We start from the raw sequence: 20,676 nt of genomic DNA on the forward strand, positions 1-20,676 counted from the left end.
ACTTTTAAGTATCGCAGAAAACGAACTAATAGAGTTTGAATCTTAACAGAGAGAGTGCCTGTCAGGGACATTTATGAACTTTGAACTGTTCACATTCAAACAAAGCCCTCTGCTTTCCTTTTTAATAAGCCTTCACTAAGAATAGTATCTATCGATGGAGGATGGAAATCACTTGATGTTCTTGACCCTGCCCCTGCTGGCAGCTGTTTTTCCTGAGTGCATTCAGGCGAGCTTTCCTGTGCCTTGCTCGCTCTCTCCCTCTCTCTCTTTCGCTCACTTCCTCTCTTCTCTCTCTCCTCTCTTCATCTGCCCCTGCTCTCCTGGAGGCTGAGGCTGCTACGGTCTGATGCACTCAAAGGCAGGAGCCTTTCACACAGAGAAGGCCTTTACCAGAGCCTCCACGGTGGGGCTGGAGCTTTAGCTGTTAATATACAGTTGTTGCAAGTAGCAGAATAACTGTGCATCACTCTCTGCACACAGACAGTAGACCGCTTCCATTGCCACGCCACCTCTTTCCCTATGGAAATTTCCATGAAGGCTTTAAATATCCCTGAGAATCCAGGGAGTTTGAAGCACTCCCTTATCTCCAGTTAATCATGCAGCAGGCAGGCAAGCAGGCAGCAAAGCGGTGTGTATGTGTGTGCACATGCCTGTGTTTTCTATGGTGGGTTAATCTGTCAGATACCAAATGGTGATTAGCTCCACGGCTGCTTCCAAGTCAGGCGCTCCAAATTACAGGCCTCAGAGGATCCTCGGAGGTCAGGGTAAGCTTGGATCAGGCTTTGCATGACCAGAGGACTCACAGCATCGCAAGAATGGGTATCGTGGATATATAAAATAATAACAAAAACGTGAGAGACACGACTTATGTCACAGTAAGGATAATGTCAGTTATATTAATTATCGTATCACGTGTGGCTTGCACATTGCAGCCGTGTTCTGCAGGTGTTCAATATACCCTCTGTGCGCACACATGTTAAACAAAGACAGGCAATAGTTAACGCAAGCAGATGTTTTATATAGGCCAGCAAACAGCACACCTAATAACTGGGTGTGTGGTGTGTGTTTTTCTCTGTGTTTATTCCTTTACTGTGGGGGGTCTCCGAGGCTTAGCGGAGTCGTTTCTTTGCCTCTTGCGTGCGTTCTCCCACCTACCTATGACTTTATCCGCCTACGTTTTAATGTCATCCGTGGACCCTTTGCCAACATCGCACCCTTGCAAGTTTAGCCCCCAAGCACCTATGTGTGCAGACAGAGAGACCAGAGTGAAGGAGGCTCCAAGCAGGGAGGCAGGAAAACCAGCAGGACCTTTATCTGGAGCAGGAATGCAGAAAATGTGGAAACAATTGGGAGTAAGAGCTGGGGCTCTGAAAGCCCTGAGGTGACAAAGGGTTTTCACCCAGGGAGTGTAGGTTGAGGTGGGAGGCGTTTGGGCCACTGATAGCGATGGTAGGCCTTGAGTTGAAAGAAAATGGTCTCTTAACTGGGTTACCATTTCAGGGCAGACAGGCTGGTTACACAACGCAGACGCCTAGTGAGAGAGGGATATAGAGTACCAGGAATGGAGATAGAGAGAGGAGGAGGAGCGGGAGATGGATGGATGTATTAGAAGCCTCTTAATGGCATGTTGATAAAAGACCTTGGATGTGGTCTTAGATGTAAAGACCATCTCCAGCTCCAGAATGTTCCATTAGAGATGTCAGTCATCGGTACACAGACCAGGCAGCTCTGCTAGCCTGCAGATGCCCCCCTGCAGCACTGGACTTTGCAACCTGCCTCAGATGAAAACAATTCAACTGCAACCACACTTCAAAACAGAACGGCTATTTTGTGTTAAAATATGACAGAAACAACCAGATCAAAGCAAATGTTGATGAGAAAATGAAGATAAAGGTAAAAATACAGTCGTCATATGCTTTGCGTGTGGATTTGTGCCTCTTGTTCTCTTTCTCTTCTCTCCGTCTTTCCCTAGTTAAGTGTGTGTGTGTGTGTGTGTGTGTGTGTGTGTGTGCGTGCGTGTGTGTGTGTGTGTGTGTGTGTGTGTGTGTGTGTGTGTGTGTGCGCTGCAGTACATAGTGATGCCGTTGTAAATAGATGTGCAAATGGTATTAAAGGAACAATTCATTAGCCCTGACATTAAAGTGCTAATCAATAGAACTGCATTAAACTATTAGGCTTACACACACAGTAACACACAAACGTGTTCAGGCATGCAGGCGCACATACTCATCTTGGCACATCTCGGAGCGTAGCTTGCCTGATAGTCCTCTCGTTCTGCATCAGAAATACAAAGTAGCCTCTTTCAGAGCAGCTTGAATAGATTCTAAGACTTTAATTAGAACATTGGTCAAGTCAAAGACATAATCACACTAAAACCATAAAGACGCATGCATGCATACACTTACTCCGTCATACACGGGCACACAAACAAAGGAGCTGCTGTACATTTTTATTAAGTCCTGGTCTTATCTCTTTTGTCGATGGATGTCTCCTTGAGGCTCGCAGAGTTCACATTCAATGTGCCTATGAGCCAGTTTAAACCATCTGTTACGCACTTTTGAAAAGACGCTGTCATTTATCACGACAGGCTCAAACTAATCGCCAAGTACAACGAGTCTCCTTTGTTCTTATGCTTAAAATGTTGTGTGAACGAGCATTTAAATCCATACAATGTAAAGAAAAAGCGGGACTTCCTGTCCTGTGACATGATTCCTAAAATTAAAATTAAATAAATAAATAATGACTTGGACATGTCGTTACGTGGCAGCTGACTGTTTTTCTTTCTCTCCTTTTTCCTGACCTTTAAATCTTTGTTTACCCTCCAACTCATTTTTCTCTCCTTCTTCAGCAGGCCTGGCCGAGCGGCACCCAGCAGATCCTGCTGCCTCCAGCCTGGCAGCAGCTCACCCACACCTCAGTCCAACACGCCACTGTCATCCCTGACTCCATGAGCAGCACACAGACCCTCGCCAACTGGAGGTGAAGAACAGTGTTTTTTGTTTGCTTTAGCTTTTATTGCTTTGATTTTGCAGGACAATGAATATTGAGGTCAACACTTTTTAACCTACATTTTTTCTCAAGGATTCTATTGAACTAAAAACAAATGTAATAAGCTGACACTTTCAAATCAAAGCACTCATCCCCACTGTCTGTAGCTCAATTTACGGATATTGACAGGACAGATAAAAAAAAAAAGAAATAGTGTATATAGGCTTTAAGAACAAGTAGTCGTTTACGGCTTAAATCAGTCCAAATATGTTATGAAAATATGCATGAGACCAATTCATGAGGAAGCCTGTACTTGTGTGACAAGTCTTCTATCTTCAATTTTATAAGAGCAGATTTACCTCAGGGAGATGGCATATATATGCATGTAGCGAAATCTTATCAAGTATAGCCTGTCACTGTGATGACTTGATAAATGGATGGATAGATGGGAGAATGCAACCCAAGGGAGATAAGGGGGATGCAGGTATATAACGTGTCTGTGTGGATGGCTGCTGCAGCCATGTATGCTCAGATTCATTCTAAGCTGTCCATCTGTGACAAGACAACCCCCTCCCTGTGTCGCCCTCCCTTCCTGTCCAGTGGCAGCTCTGTTGTCCTCAGAGAGACGATTGGGAAAGTGTCGCACTTCCTCTGCAGAGCTATCGCTCCACAGCTGCTGGTGTCAGCTCCTCTGCCCTCCCTCCTTGCTCTCTCTCTCTCATTTATCCCCTTTCCTCCTCCTCTAGAAAAGTTTACTGCTGCCACCTGCTGGCTTAATTAGGAAGTACTTATCCAGTCTTTCTTATCCCCTGGAAATGTCAGATTTGACTGATTGATGTGTTCATTTGTTTGCTTTAGTATTTCGTACATTGCTAGGATGCTTTACCTGAAGATTCCTTATTGTTTTTAACGTTGTGGTAACATAAAATTGTATTTTAAATTACAGGAATTCCCACCCACATGGCAGCCATTATAATCCCATCATGCAGCAGCCAGCCTTGCTGGCTGGCCACGTCACCCTCCCATCCAACCAGACACTCAATGTGGGAGTGGCACATGTTATGAGGAAGCCCTCAACCAATAACAACTCCTCTTCCAAAAAGAACAAACAGCACCAGATGTCTGGCAGGTACCTAAAGTCTCAGGTCATCATAGATCTTTATAAATCTTCATACTGGAAGCTAACGATTGTTACCAAAGGTCACATCTCCAGCATCTGCTTGTTTTGCCCTCTATAGCCACTCACTCTCTCATCTCTGTCTTTCCTTAAGGAACATGTCAACCAACGAGGTCTCATCCTCTCAAGTGGTGCTGTCTCCACAGCGCTCAAAGCGGGTGAAGGAGAATACGCCCCCGCGTTGCGCTGTGCTACAGAATGGCTCGACCTCTAACTGTCCGCCCACGCAAGGGTGTGGGGGTGGAGGGTGGGGGGCTAGTGAAACAGAGCAGGCTTCCAGCACCACTCGAGACCATCAGCACCAGCACAACGTCCCCAGACAGACGATCGTCATCCCCGACACACCCAGCCCTGCTGTCAGCATCATCACCATCAGCAGCGACACAGACGAGGAAGACGACCACAAACAAAACAATAGGTCAGTGCTGTTTAGCACACTTACAGGTTAGCGTTTGTTGTTACTGTGAATCTTTACTGAGCTTCTCGTGCAATATGAATTTCCCTAATAATCACATCACAAAGGGCTGTAGTCTTAGATCATCCAGGATAAAGACAGCAAAAAACATGGAACACATCTGCTTTAAGTTAGCTGGATGGAGATGTGTTTCCTGGCATTTCGAAGCCAATTTTCTATCATGTTAACAAATGCTAATCTCTTTGATGTATTTTGTGATATGCTATACACTAAAACTAAGTAAAAGTGAAGAAGTCAGAAGGGAATTCAATTTACCCTGCAAACCAACTTCGGAGTAAGGCATTTACATTTATTTGTCAATAAATCCAATTAACATTAGAATGTAGTAACAGTTATTAGCTTCAAATATATTACCAGCATCGATAAAACATTACCAGTAACTGTGTTCTTTCTGCTTCGCTTCTATTTTTCCCAGCTCATCTTCTAAGCAGAGAAAGAATGTCATCAGCTGTGTGACGGTCCATGATTCACCAGAGTCCTATTGCTCCAGCAACAACAGTCCCTATACGGTTGAGTCGAGACCCCCTAACAACAACAGCTATGACACAAAGACCACCATCCTGGACAACTACAACAATGGAAACCCTCGCACCATCATCATCCCCCCTCTCAAAACCCAGAACAGTGAGGTCCTGAATGAGTGTGAGCGTCTGATGCCAGGTAAATGACAGATTTCTTGCAAAACATGGCCTCAATCATTGGATAGATCATCTGTTATGTGTTTATAGCTGCTCCTTTCCAATTCAGCAAATCTGTATCCTTTCCTGTGCAGATGCAATGAACCATCAGAATTCAGCTTACAAGTTCAAATCCACCAATGGAGTGGTGCCGGGCAATAATCACATAGCCGGGGGTGTAACTGGAGGCGGGTCCTACCGACAGCAGCGCTCAGGGCCACACCCCCTCCAGCAGCAGCCTCTCAATCTCAGCCAGGTACAGTGAGAGGGTTCAACTATTGGGAACTTGTTATATTTACTATAACAATAATATCACTCGCACCTTATAAGGTCATATATGGTTCATATCTGATTAGCTTGGCTAAAGAAAGGGGAAAATCCACCCACTGACACTACTTAATCTCTGTCATCCCCTCATTCAGGCCCAGCAGCACATGGTAGCCGAGCGTAACGGAGGACATCGGCGCCAGCAGGCCTACATCACTCCTAACATTGCCGCTCAAGCCCCGTACTCCTTCCATCACAATAGCCCCTCTCACACAGGCAACGTTCACCCACATCTGGCTGCTACGCACCTCCCTAGCCAGCCCCATCTCTACACCTACACAGCTCCTGCTGCTCTGGGTTCTACCAGCACTGTGGCTCACCTGGTGGCGTCACAGAGCTCGGCACGCCACGCGGTCCAGCACGGAAGCTATCCACCAAGCATCGTCCACCAGGTTCCAGTTAGCATGGGCCACCGTGTGCTGCCCTCGCCCACCCTGCACCACAGCCAGTACCACGCCCAGTTCGCTCACCAGGCCTACATCAGCGCCTCGCCCGCCTCCACTGTCTACACTGGATACCCCCTGAGCCCCACCAAGGTGAACCAGTACCCTTACCTCTAGAGAAGACACTGACTGACACTGGAGAGCCTGACCCAGCGCTGCTGCTCCTTTCCTCAGCCTCAGCCCAACAAGAGCCCCGTCAACATCCCCAACATCTTCCCCTCGACCTCAGACGCAAACAGAGACAGAGGAACTTGCAATCCTCCTGAAACTGTCATGTATAACTTGAAGACATAACGACAGAGAGCAAAAGAAAAAAATATGATTCACAGCCTTTCTAGAAGGAAAAGTTTGGAGTTGAATTTTCGAGGGATTCAGTTCAAGAAATTTTGTTTTCTTTTTTTTTTCCTTGAAAGGGCCAGTTTCTGCTTTCATTTGCCTATTCTTTACTTTAATAAGTCTCATTCGTTTTACAGGGAAGCGTGGAGAAGGCCTTTTGAGGCAGCGGATGTTTTCTGGTTTGTTTTTTTTGCTTTTTTATTTCCCCCTTACATTTGGGAAGTGACTGTCGAACAGGGGTTACTGACTGGAGAAATCCCGAGAAATCTGGGAAAAGGTGGAATACGGAAACCTGCTGCTCTTCAAAGAAAAAAAATATTGATGGCCTTGAACTGTCTCAGTATTTCCAAATCACTCGTGGTGTGGGGAGAATAGAAAGGCAACTCCTCCCACGCCACCTCCTCCAGCAGAGGAGGCTTCTGGAAATATAACCAAGAGAAGACAACAAACTTTTTAGTGTATTTATAGATATTTTTCCTTTCTGTTTCACCTTTATGATAATACTTCAATTTTAGGTGTCTTAGCTGGGCCCCGTTCTTAGAATGTAGCAGTCTGCACCATTTTTTTAATACGTTTTTTGTTTTCCCCGGATACCAATAGATGAATTTGTTCCTTTTTTTTTAAATGTGATTGCACAAAGTGGTTATAATAACATAGGCATGTGCAACGTGATTGTCTGTGTGTGCTACTGTCAGCCATGCGTGTGTAGTCCACCTCCTCAAAACCCTCTTCAGTCTTTAGGTTTTGACCATTGTTTCCTTGTAGTGCCTTACAGATATAATGACACAGTTTACTTGGCTTGGATCCTGAAAGCCACAAGAGACTATAGCTATACTTAGAGACACACGTTTCCCTGATTTGACATCCTAATCGGGGCGGTTGTAGCTCTCTTCCAGGTGTAGGCTCAGCCCTTGCTGTTTCTTGTCCTTAATGACAGCGTACCGTAGATGACGAAGATTAATGTCAGAGGTTTTATCACGCCGAGCTTTTTTATTATGTGTGCATGAGATAACTTGCCTGGGGTACTTACCAAAGTCGTAGATAAATTCTTGCTACGTTTGCTGTGGATATTAATGTAAATGTGAAAATGTACAGTATAGCTGTAGCTGTAAACCTCTATCACGGTGGCACCCAAAATGTGGCTTTAGTTAGGATTTTGTTTCTTTTGAACCACGCGAGGGAAACGCGTGTCGTGATCGCAGAGCAACGATATCGGCTGAGTTTTCGTGTACAAGGAATGAGTTACAGTATAATGTTTGAGACTCAGCAGAGGCAGGTTAAGAGCTAGTCCGAGCGAAGGGCCTGACAGAAAGTGATTGTTGCCACGAGGGTGATTCTGTAAGCCTGGCTGCAGCAAAGAGACAGCGTGTTGAGGGTTGTTGAGAGAGGTACAGTGTAGGCATGAGTTAAGGGGCTGGTTGAAAGCATAGGGTCAGTTTAGCAGGGGACCGTGGAGGGCGGGGCGAAACTCTCGATTTTAAATGGGACTAAAATAGGAGCAAGTTGGCAAAGAGCAGGTTGATAGTAAACACTGAGCCCAAGCCGTAACAACATGTCCGAATGGCGTAACATTCGGACATTAATCCTTCTTTTGTTCTTTTCATTTGTTCCTCTTGTTGTTTGTTTCTGCAGCAAAGATAATTGGAAGTTGATTCACGGATGTTTTGAAGGGAACAGAAGGGAAATGTCACAGCATACACCTGGAAGGGCACATTGTGGATGGTTTGTCATCGCTGTCCATTTGTCTTCGAACCAGGTTCACCACAGACACCGCCATGCCAGCCAGACAGGATACCCGAACACTTAGAGAACCAATAGGGCTGTCGCTTTGTGTGTTTGCTGCTTGATTTAATAGATTTCAATTTCTTGTAGCTAATAATAATGAATCTCCTTTGTCCTCTCGAACGTGGGCGCATCAGAACTGCTGGTGATTTAGTGAAAGCCTTCCCCTCTCCTTCATGGTATGCCATAGTACTTGCATTTGAAGTGATTTTTTTTCAACATCATCTTGAACTTTTTGACATGGCTGTAGTACATGTGTTTATTTTTAGAGATTGTTGCAATAATTCTTGTTGATGTTTTATCAGAGCGTGTGCGTGCGCGTGTGTGTTTTTATTATATGTCAGGCTCATTTCTGTTTTATAACCTGGGGGTTGATGTACAGTGATATTTAGTATTTTGTTGAGGTGGTTGCACCTGTGTAAAGTGTTGCAACACTGCTGAAGATGATAAGTGTTGAGTTGACGATGATCCACTGGGGGCCCTTATCGATACGTGCTCGTCTTGAGGATGCCACACCCAGGTTTGAAATCCAGCGGTCCCCCGATGGGCCCCAGAGTGGTCTTTTATCCCGGTACTTTCCTCAAAGCTCTCCCCTCCCCATCAGCTCCAGCATGCAAGCCTCGGGTCCAGGCGCTTAAAGATGTGATTACATAGTATGTTGCTGGTTACGTCGTTCGTTGTCTTTTTATTTGATATTATTTTACCTACTTAATTTCCTCTGGGTCATTGGGGCCTTAGCGCACACACACACACATAAGGGAAGTGATTTTCCATGGAAGTCTTTTAGCTCCTCTGTTATGACACAAACTACTGAAACATTCCACTGTTTTGAGGGAATTTGGCATTACCCACGCTACACTGCTGTCCAGACCCCACTCCCCCACTCTTTTCAGGATGGGGCTAATGTTGACACACTCTGACTCTTTTGCTTGTCCCACCAAAGACTTTTACAGATCGATCATGTACAGCACAGCACAGTACAAGCAATCCTCTACAGCATTGCAGACAGGCAATAACTTCTGGTCTCATCTTTAAATGCTTTACAAGTGCTTTTGAGGACATGTTGTTTCACCACCATGAAATGTATATGTGTGTACAACGTACGAATGCACGGGGAGGATTTGGCATACTTCTTGCAAACAGCACAGCTATTTGTTTCTGGACATTTAACCATTAGAAGAGCTGCAATGTGTTTGAAAGCTTTTGTTTTTTTAATGTTTCACTTTGATTTTTCCTCATATTTGGCCCCTGTTTAGATTAAATCAATAATTGTCTAAAATGATCAATTTTTCTGTTGTTGATGTTGTAGCTTTATTAGCAGTGTAAGAAAATTAATTTTAAAGGTTGCCATTGAGGAGACTGGCCGGTTAATTATTATGGAAATAATCAAAAATATACCAAGTATACCTTTAAAAGCGTGGTCACCTGCACAAAATGAATGTAATATGTGACCTGTGAGTGAAAGGCAATGGCAGGAATGGCTTTAGATCTTTCTCCGTGGGTGACCATTAGTTTCATTTCGACACCATTTGTGGCCATGCATGATGCAATAACTAAACATTTGTTCTCCAGCGAGCTCCCACATGAGACTAATTATGTAAAGTTACCGGTATCGCGAGTTGGGGATATTGAATAATCGCTATTTTCTCAAATCAAACAAACACGGTGAAAAATAACTTGATGTGTACGAAACATTTGTCTATCGTTCAGTTTCACTTAACCAATGTTTTGTGTTTTCTATGAAAAAAGAGGGGAATAAGAATATGAGCATTAATGTAGATCGAGTGACCTTACAATTACCAAAATGTGCTTAAGTAGAGTATAAAAATGTTTTCTGTTGCTGTGGTGAGTGTAGCCTTCCCAGCAACAACTTTATTCTTAAGTACTGCCTTCCAAATAACCAATAATACCTCCAAAGCTTTAAGGTGACGTTTAAATTAGAGAAAACATAAGGCAGCATCTTTCTCTCTCTCTTTATGAAGCCTGGCATTCTCCTGAGATACACTCAAACTTCCACTTTTGCCCACGGTGTCATCTCACATACTCGTCGTCCCGGAGCTTTGGAAACACTGAGAAACATTCCTGCGAGCGCGGCGCACGCAGTGCTACATTAGTCTTCTTCGAACAAACTCCTCCAAGCTGGCTCGAAGCTTAGTAAGCGAACAAGCAACCTGCAACGTCAAATCACACGCTTGTACGTCATTTGGCAAAGTCACAGCTGCTTCCCAAAGTACAAAGGAGTTTAAGGACAGGTGTTAGGTGGATAAATCACGTGCTGATGAACTATTCTGTCACCAGGAAATTCATAATCTAGTTACACGAGCATTCTTGAAGCCCTTTTGTATGTTTTTGTTGTTGTTTTGTTTTATTTTTTGGTTTTTAATATATATTTGTTATGGGGATCTGCTCCTTTTGCTGGCTATTCTTTGGGGGAATTCAGGGTAAGGTGGTCAAGGTTTGATGCCGTCACTGACACTGGCGTCAAGTTATTGAAACTTAAAAAAGTGATTTCTTTACGTACTGAGTTAAAATTCATTTGATCTGCACCAGCCGATTACCCCAATCTGCAATCTTATGAGATGTTGGGGTCCACATTGAAGAACTTTAAACATTTGGGTTATTTTACCGGAATACTTGGTAGACCAAAGCTACTACATTCAAAGATGGATTTCCTTGTTTGTCTTAATCTTAGGATCACAGTCCCTTTTGGGATCCTCGGTATAATCAAATTATAATAATCAAGTTATAGTAGTTTTAAATAACTACTCGCACAAAGAAGGCGATAATTCAGTTTGTTAACATTTTCTAAAGACCTAAGAGCGCGTCAAACCCTGACCCCCTTTTGTGTCCATTGCTGTATGGTTTATCAATGGTGTAAAATCTCATTCTTTGTCGATGAAGCTAATGTGTGCTGCAGTATTTCCTAGTATACTTCTCTGTTTATTGTCTTTTCTTATTTACTTTGGTTTATTGGGGTGTGATGTCTCATTATTTCAATCTGTTGACGTAGCGTTCAATGTATACCCTGTTCCTTAGCCTAATATTAAGTATGTTATGAGAATGGATATTTTACTGGCTTTATAGAATGTTTAAATAAATATAATAATGACAATAAGAAAAAGGATTAATTAAACCTCCTAACAAGTTGAGTACTTGCTACTAAGCGCTTGTGTTACCATTATGATGTCGTGTGCTTCTCTTAATCATTTTCGTTGTAGAAAAATGGAGTGAATTTATATTAGGCTTCGAAAAAACTAATGATAGCATTGTAAATTTTACAGGAGGATTTTAACAGACAAACAGCTTCGTCAAATAGAAGAATATAGTTATTTTAATTGTCCTCTTTACTAACTGTAGGGTGACAAGGGGCTCCCGTTGTGGTGAACTATGTTATAGCTTGTTATTCACTGTTACTTTTGATCATTTTTTCGGTCTCCGAGGTGAATCGAGTTATTAATGAGAATTTGTATGCTCACATATGCATATTGTATATGTGTAGAAATGTAATCACACTTTGTCTTGGATTTACATTAAACTGTTAAGTCACAGCATCGGTCTCCTGTTGTCTACTGTGGGGTATATGTGTGTGCATGAGTTAGGCTCATTCTTTGCACCCAGCATACTGTCTCTTGCAAAACCTCAGAATTAAGTGCAGTTTGACTGCAGTGTGTGATCTAGAATTAATTAATTAAAATGTCTGGGCATGGCTTATTGTGTATTACAATTAAACCAACATTTTATGCACAAGTTTGAAAGAAACATTTCATGTCATGCACTATATACAAAATTGGAAACCAACTTCCAGTCTGTAAAAAACATATAAAAGAGATTTTTTTTATTTATTGCCTTATTTTATTTCACAGTTGTAAATGGTTCAGGCAGAGCCCATTTTATACCATATAATGTGTAAGGTCATCATAAATTTACACATTTTTGAATCTGCACACAAGCTACAGCTGTTATATCAATGTGGTAGTATAATGTAGGTCTTAGTATTCTCTGAAAACAATGAAGTCTCACCTTTTAACCATTTAAACTACTTTATTTTGCTCATTAGCTACACGCATACATTTTATGGAGATTAAAACACCATAATGCTACTACGTCACGTTAGGTTTTTCACGACATTTTCATCCACTGACCACAGCAAGAGTCAGAGAGAAATAAGTAAAAAGAAACTGCTTTAACATCGGCAGCACTGGCTACACACAACACCATCACCAGGTGGCGGTGTTCGCCATGATGTTCACTTAGAAACTTGCGCTGACGTGATCAGGTATGCTAATCACCTCCATTTATTTGCAACCACAAAACTCTGCAATGGGCAACGTTTACACGCTGCACCACTGGGCCCCGTCTTTGCCAGAAGGATATTTATTTTATCTTTACATAGAGCATTAACTTGTTTTCAGAAATGTGTTAAATAGCAACAGAAACAAACGAATTAATTGTTTGATCCTTCAAAGTCTCACCACCATAAAGATAAGACTCAGGCTTGTAAATGTAATGTTAACTGATCTGCATATAATTACATATTAGGGTAATAGAATATTTTTCGTTTGAACTCAGTAGCGGAAGAAGGTCAACTCTATACAGCCAATAAAAATATAATAGCTATACCTTGGGGTGAGTGCATCAATGCGTGAGGTTGCCGTGGAAGCCGCAGACGCCTCCTGACGAAGACCAACCTAATGTTTAAAAGGCCACCGTGACAGAAAAGAGGCTGAACCAATGGGAATACGCCTTAGCAAATTAGAAACTAATCAGATCTGTCAGAGGGCGGGGCTATCCCAATCCTCGGGACGAGAGAAGGTAACTGTTACCAAAAGAGTGTCAGATGAAAGCCAGTCGCCAGTTCGTGCACACCACGTATACACTGCAAAAACTTCAAAGGCACGCAGGTGGGCACGAGGACGTTAATGACAGAGCTCCACACAGCATTTCATCCAAGGATATCCTCTCCTCACGCTCACAAAGGAACTGATAGAGTTGGAGCTCCCTTTCTTGGTAAGTCTGTGTGCGCAGCTATGAGCTGGCTTACAGGAATGGCAGGGGGCGAATTGAGAAGGAAAAATCGCTTTATGTATGCACTGAGCGCAAGCTTTGGGATATATCATCAAATTATTTTGGCTAGGCAGCGTTTAGCGTTTTCCTGTCAGACTCAAACGAGGGATGGAACCTGCTTTGTCTAGCTAAATGAAAAGCCACATGACCATTAAGCTTGCAAGTAACGGGACGGGATGTAGGACAAGAGACTACTGTATCATGATAAGACCCGCTGTGAGAGCGTCTTAAAGCCAGCCATACATCCGAGGGATGAGGTCTGTGCTGGATCGTCTTTTGCTTTTTTGACCTCCTTACAGATTTGTTCCCCTTATAGGGAGTAAGTTGCTTTGTTTTGTTTATTTGATGGGATAATAGTCGCTGTTTTCACGACCAATTTGGCCATGAGTGTGAAAACTGCAGGATAAATAAGGGAAATACTCACTTTTTATCAACGATCCAGGGCATGGATAAAAGAAAATGTGTTGCTCCAATCATCCAATGATATCTGTTATTAATGTTACCCTAAAATTGCAGGTTTGAAATGATTTAAGTAGTTTTCACTTGTTCTTCAGCTTACTGGGGGATTCTTAAGTTAACACAGTGATACTCAAGCAGGCTGTTCTTAAATGTCTCACTGTTGCTTCTTTTCAACAGTTTTTCTCCACTACAAAGACATGTGATGGAATAAGGGGCCTTAAAGTGAAGAAGAGCAAACTAAGGCGCTCGCAAAAACCTAACCTGCGATTGTCTTTTTGGAGTGAATCTTCTCTCCTTAACCGGATGACATGCCTTGACTCGACACCCACCGTACCATGGCAGGTTTAGTCTCCACTGTGTGTTTGGTGGTGATGCCCAAAGCTCTCATGCACACCCACAGCCAACGTGCTGCGCTTCTGGTGGTAACGGTGTTGTTAATAGTGATTGCAGCTGACTTACCTGGCGCAGGTAAGAGAACACTTTTCTTTTTTTGCTGACTCACACAACATGATCCACTAAGTACCTTGTGTTACATAAGTGGCACGGATCAATATCGTGTCCAACATTCAGGTAGCTTTGAGGAACAGCATTTAGAAATAATATTCCAATTGAGTTCAAGTTGCAAATAAAAATCGAATCGGCACACGTTAATGTTTATTTCAGATTAAGAACGCTACAAGGAGTGTATCTGGGATTCTTTTGATGGTTAGATTTGCAAATTCTAAGTCTTTTTTTGTGATTTTCACTTAATCTAACTGAATAACTGCATTAACCTGAAAGCAAATGTCAGTATTTCACACACATGTTGTCTCTTTTTGTGATACTATTGTGTTAATGTATCCATGATCCATTCTGGGTGCAATCAAGATCTTTATCTTGGTTTGCTTCTGGTATAGCTTACGCTTGCTCATCCTGATGACTGGTCAGAGAGAAATAGGAAGCCCCGAGGCATTAGTCAGTTTCTCTATATAATGTGTTCATTGTTACAAATATGTGCTATATTTTAACAATATCTGACAACTGTTATAACCAGTCACATCCAGGCAATGCCTTTTTTGTGGGCCATTGAACAGCGTCGCTCATGTAGTTGGGGGTTGTTATTATTACAGGCCGTGTATAAGCCAACTTAACCAGTCAGCTTCCAGTCATAAGCTTGCTTTCCTTAAGTGTAAGCCACTATTGCTAACCTTTTTCCTTAAAAAGGGCCTTAATGACAAAGTCATGAGCCGTTTCATAGAAATATACATGAATTCGTTTTTATTTGTCACTTCATTTGTGGAAACAGCTTCTGTCTGTTAGTTCGCTTCGGTGTGAACTTACCACTGTTATGATTTTCATGAGAACAGGGCTTTCTGCCCTGATGCAGTCACACTGAAGACTACACAGACACATCCTTGAATCAGAAGTGACTCAGTTCCTCTTGTACACAGAGTCTGGGGTTAAACCAACTTCCAGTAACTGTAGAAAGAGAAAGTGTCTAAACCCTCCGACTTGATGGGTGCTTTGTCCGGGCTTAATTTTATTGATAGTGACATTATCCCACTAACACACTGGCCAGTGAAAAAGACCGTGTTTAGAGGGTAGCCAAAAACTCATGATATTGGATGGTAATAGGATTATGTATTAAATGCCTGGGTGAAAACCTTGTGCAGGAAATTAGGCATTAGCGAGTCTTGAACTCACACTTGTTTGATAACACCTCCATTCGCAGCTTTTTAGCGCAGGCTATCAGCCATTTGTTATATTGCAGTTTTTCTCAGCGTGTAGCTAAAATACTATCAAATCATTTGGTAAAGCACGACATCTGATTGCAAGTTTGATATATTGACATCTGTGTTATTTGCATTTGATTGTCATTTTTAATTAGCATTCAGAGATGAACATGTTTCTTGTGATAGCCTTCTAAAGGATACGCTAGATATACGTCGATGGTTTAACATCTATTTGTTTATGGTTAAACATTTTAAGGCTGTTTTGTTTGTTTCTTTTTTTGTTTGTTTTGTAAGAATTCACCTGTTTATTTTCTCATTTATTTAGCAAGTGGCTAATTCTGTGGAAAATACTGATCAAATCTGAAAGTTTCTTTTTAGATTTTTAAATCTTATTTCAGATCAAACGTTCAAAATTTGTTTTTGTTTTTTTAGAATTAACATTTTTGGTTTTCATGGCAGAACAGAGGAAGTAAATAACAACACCAGCAAAAAAGTAACAGCATTCATTATTAGCCATTTTCATCCTTCATGTCCTATATTTTGATAAATTGGTATTGATGATGATGCTGACTAAATAAGACCCTTTCAGGAGCATCTTATAGACACTTCTCCTTTAATTTGGACAAATCTCAGGCAGCTGCTAAATCTTCCACAGTAGCCTGTTTCATTTTAAGCATTTTCCATTTTTTTAAAAATCAACATTATGGCAAAATTTTATTTGTTTACTTATTTATTTTGAAAAGTGAAGTTAGGAACTCAGCATCTTGTAGAGCCCCCTGAGGAGGAAGGACTTTGGTTCCTCTCATTAGAACTTGTGATTCTGCAGATAAAGCAGAAATGGTATGGAGTATAAGAACTAGCTCTGCTAGTTATCCTTCTAGTTGGATTGGTACAGGTACCTGCCCACGTTCAGGCTGCCTACTACAGAGCAGTCTTATTTTTTGTGGAATGTAAAGTTGTTTTTATCTTGTGACTAAAACTCAAACAAATCTTTGTAAAAGTATTTAAATAAATATTGAAAAAGAAAATGAATAGAATTCAGCAATAGGAATTTTTGGATATTTGTTGGTCTGATAGCAGAAGTGCAAAATAAGGTCTGATTAATATACATTTGTACATTGTGTTAGGTGTGTAATACAAAAATATTGCTGCTTTGTTGAAAGGAAAGTTTCTTTTACACAATTAAGAGGTGTAACCATTGCTGCTCATACAGCTACTTTAATGTCAGATACACTTTCTAGCTCTTATCTGGTGACACGAGGCTGTAAAATACGTACTCGTTATCCTGCACTGGGAACTAAAATGCTTGGAATAAAGGTTCTGTTCTTCAGTTGTAGTCTGTGATTGTGAGATCACACATTTTGCTCATGGTCTTCACCCATCACTGTTCACTTCACTTTGTTCATCAGCAACATGACAGCTTTCCAAGTTTCCGTAGTCTGTATCAACACTGATGTCACCAGTCTAACAGCTTTCCTCTTTCAGTTTCTGGGTCAAATAGAGCATGGCGACCGACGTCTTATTGTTCCTCCAGACCCAACACCACACAGGAGACCCATGTCCTGACTTCTGTCAGGCTTCTCCTCTTAACAGTTTCTGTTAAAGAAATAGTTCGGCATGTAAATTTCATATCTGAATTGAAAAATATGGAAGATGCTGTTCGAAACTTATAAAATGCCCTTGAAATTTTACCTCAGCAGTACCTCTCTCTCTCTCCACACCACAATCCCTGGCAAGTTCAGCATAGAAAGCTGCAGGCCAGCAAAGTCCTGTCTAATTACCAGTGTAGTCTGTTTCCATGTGAAATGCGATCTGTGTGGGATGACAATATGGGCATTCATTATTCATTAGAGCTGGAAGCCAGTTGCAGATCAATGGTTAGAACCTATCAAAAGCCAAACAATGGGTACTTTTGCACTCACCAGGCCTGGAGGCCGAGCACAACGAGCTCCTGGGAAGCAGCCAGTGGCCGACCTTGCCTACTCACTAGCCTCTCCTAGCATTATTTGGCTCTGCTGAGCGTGGTAGAAGCTGGTCAAGAGACAGCGAATGATGTGACACTGACGACTATTTAACTCAAGTCTACAGTGTTATTATTAACGTCATTATTTCTCTCGATAATCGTGTCTGATAGCACGTATACACATCACAGTTATGATATAGTCGGCTGTTCTGCCAATGGCTGCACTCGAGTTTGTGTAATCTTTTCCACTTGCCTGCTATTACCTGCATCTTGCTCGTGGGTTGTGATGTGAAGGTGCCATAGTCTGGCCCATGAATGTACATCTGGTAGTGATTTTGTGTACCCTTTTTTTGGTGGGGGTTACCAAGGCAATTTTCCACCAGAGTATCACGAACCTACACAGCATCTTATTTAAAAAAAGACTAGTTGATTTTTGTTGTTTGTTTTTTGAAAGCCAGACATTATTACTTATTAATATTGTGTTAGGATTAGATTTTGCCCATTTTTTGGAGCAGATATATTCAAATAGTATAAAACAGAATTATAATAGCTGCAGTAATATTATAGGAACTGTCTGTTTGCTATTGACTTCCTTCCTTCCATTAGCATAATATTTATTAAATTCAGCACCAAAGCAAACATTGCATTCTATCCAGTTCAATATTCTGTATTCTGCTTTTTAAAGATTAGATTTGAGAGAAATTAATAAAAAATAGTCTTATTGTTGTTAAAAAACCGAGAACTTGGCTGCCTTCCTCTGCAAAAGTTATTGGTTACAGAAACACAGAGTTGTAAAACTTTCATTATTAAATACATTTCCCTGACTTTGCCTACAGTTTCTTATACTAACAGTCTGCCAGTGTCAGGAGCTTAAAATGTGCAATGCAGAGTTCATAATTTGACAGGAGGCCACATTGAGGCCATATTGCGCTGAGCCCAAATCTGCTCTGATGAGCTGCAGCTGATTATTTATATATTTATCAGAGCAGATGGCTCGGTTCAGCACGGCCTTCTTTCAGCTTCTCCAGGCTAAATCATTTTGTTTTGGCCCTTTCAGGATTACTGCACCCACTTAGAAGCCAAACAGTAAGCATTTGACCAAACCCTTCAGACAAAATTAGTTATTTGAAAGCAGCTTCCTACGAGCTTTATAGGGAACTTAACCTCGCCCAGCAGACAGTGTTTGTTAATCCAGAACGTAACGTCTGAGAGTGTAATGAGACAAAATAGAAGAGGCTGCTGACTGATACCTTCCAGTCTTTAAAGAAAATCAAGACTTTAAAAGTGAATGAGCGTGTCCAGATTTCAAGTTAAATATTCAAATACATCATCATAACCTCCTTCTCTATGGTGAACCCATCTCTTTTTTTATGCCCACCTTGCTGTTGTCTTAAAAACAAGTATTCCCTCAGGAAAAAGAAAACAAAAACAAAGGTCACATTAATATTTGATGGTATTTTAAGTGCAGGCATGACCCCAGTCAGGTCTCATGTTCATTTTTGGTCAAATCAGAACAGTCTCTCTAACTATGAAACTTAATGTTAAGTTTCATTTATTTCCTTTATTTGACTCTCGTCGGTAACTGTAACATTTGTATCTGGTTTCTGTTTATAGGCCGTACTTTGTTGATTTAAGTCTGTTCTTTAATCTTCCGCTGCTTGGTGTAAGCTGACTTCAACAAGTGTCTGCAGTGCATAAACTGTGTGTTTATAATAAATGTACCCTCTATAGCTCTGAGATTTGGGTTTTTTCTGTCAGGGGAGCTTCTTTAGTTTTGGCAGAGACACTGATCTAATAGAACTCTGCTGATAAAAACAATTAAATCTTTCCCATCCTAAAAGCTTCCCTGATAAACTAAACGTCAGCACTGATTGTATGACTGCTCTCAACATACACGGCTCCTGCCAACTGAAAAGCGCCAGTCACGCAACGGGCTGAGCTGAAAACAGAACCATGTGTGGGGGTGTAGTTAACATTAATGCTAAAAAGACCCTTTCTTCTGTCCTCTTTCCCCCCCGAATAATACTGCCATTAAATTACTTTCTTTTTTAGCAAAAACGAATCTGGCAAACACAGGAAATTGTGCTGTTATAGCACTCCTTCACTGGTATCTCAAGTTTCTTGGTTTAAATAGACATATGTGCTTGCATGGATTAATGTCTATGCTGTGTGTGTATTTACAAACACATCTTTGTGTTGCTATTTGGCTGATTCATATTGTTTAAGTAACCGTATTCCAGTAATTGGTTCCTATAAAATTTCCCTGTAAAATCAGCTCTGACCAGTACAGCAGGACCACATATCTTTGTGGGATAATTGTAGATTTTTATTAGTTTTTTTGTATAAAGACTCATGTTACTTTCCTTTAGTGTGGACTGTTTGCTGAGTCTCTTCCACTCAAAAATATGCATACTCATCCTCGTCGACTTGGATTAAAGCAGATGGAGACAGGAACGCATTAATTATTATTTTCGGCTCCTGAAAATGCCCTCGCAGACATGCTTACGTCTGTCACTTCTTACATCCCGAATCCTATTTTTCTGGAGCACCGAGTCATTGCATTATTCCCTCTTTCTGTTTATATGTGAGCACAGTGTCTCGTTGAATAAAGGAGACAAGTGAAAGGTATTTTCTCTGATTCTGTTCCAGACGTCAACAAGAGTGCTGTTTGCTGACAGGCATTATTAGGTCCCCTCTTTGGGCCTTGGGATCTGTTTTCATGTGAAGACAGGAATGTCAAAATAACATTTTTGCTAGCAGTATCGGTTTGTTTTAATTATTATGAGCTTCAGCATTGTGTGTGTGCAGTACAATTATAATGGATTGGGTTTGCCACTTTTTTATAAATATCTTTCTTAGTTTACATTATACATTTTTAATAAAAAACAATGTGGAAAATGTAAAAGCATAATTCTAAAATGCATTTTTCAGTCTATGTGAGCCTCGAGTCTGGCTGAGTAAAGGAGACCAGTGAAAGGTATTTTCTCCGATTCAGTTCCAGCGCAGTGCTGTCTGCTGAGAGGCATTATCAGCTCTTTGTTTGGGCCCTGGGAACTGTTTTCATAAGCAGACACCGAAGGCAAAATCACATTTCAGCTTACTTGGAGGATTTCCTTTTTGTGTGTGTGTGTTCATGATGTAGGCTTTACTATTGTGTGTGTGTAAAGTACAGTTATTGTACGTTGTTATCTTTTCTCCTTTTTACACTTTTACTCTGTAAACTTAATTCAAAACAGAGAATCATTCAAATTTGCAATCACTCAAAATTCCTTA

At 41.4% G+C, this 20,676-nt stretch overlaps 2 protein-coding genes across 8 annotated transcripts in view; both read left to right on the forward strand.

Moving 5' to 3' along the window:
- Positions 1 to 7,092, forward strand: part of hipk2 (homeodomain interacting protein kinase 2) — a 62,116-nt gene extending 55,024 nt beyond the window's left edge. For 2 of the 3 annotated variants that reach the window (XM_026176599.2, XM_026176600.2), the window contains exons 10-15: positions 2,849 to 2,979; positions 3,935 to 4,117; positions 4,260 to 4,583; positions 5,056 to 5,300; positions 5,413 to 5,573; positions 5,740 to 7,092. In XM_026176599.2, the coding sequence (XP_026032384.1) occupies positions 2,849 to 2,979; positions 3,935 to 4,117; positions 4,260 to 4,583; positions 5,056 to 5,300; positions 5,413 to 5,573; positions 5,740 to 6,204 (1,509 nt within the window). In that variant the 3' untranslated portion in view covers positions 6,205 to 7,092. The remainder of the gene's footprint in view (positions 1 to 2,848; positions 2,980 to 3,934; positions 4,118 to 4,259; positions 4,584 to 5,055; positions 5,301 to 5,412; positions 5,574 to 5,739) is intronic. The other variant, XM_080304917.1, reaches the window with a different exon arrangement.
- A 5,887-nt stretch (positions 7,093 to 12,979) lies between these two features.
- LOC113027110 (UPF0606 protein KIAA1549) overlaps positions 12,980 to 20,676 on the forward strand; it is a 35,612-nt gene continuing 27,915 nt past the window's right edge. For all 5 annotated transcript variants that reach the window (XM_026176634.2, XM_080304946.1, XM_026176629.2 and 2 more), the window contains exons 1-2: positions 12,980 to 13,212; positions 13,906 to 14,196. In XM_026176634.2, coding sequence (XP_026032419.2) covers positions 14,064 to 14,196 — 133 coding nt within the window. In that variant the 5' untranslated portion in view covers positions 12,980 to 13,212; positions 13,906 to 14,063. The remainder of the gene's footprint in view (positions 13,213 to 13,905; positions 14,197 to 20,676) is intronic.

This window comes from Astatotilapia calliptera, chromosome 7, assembly GCF_964374335.1.
Source record: "Astatotilapia calliptera chromosome 7, fAstCal68.1, whole genome shotgun sequence".
In the NCBI taxonomy this organism is placed as follows: domain Eukaryota; kingdom Metazoa; phylum Chordata; class Actinopteri; order Cichliformes; family Cichlidae; genus Astatotilapia; species Astatotilapia calliptera.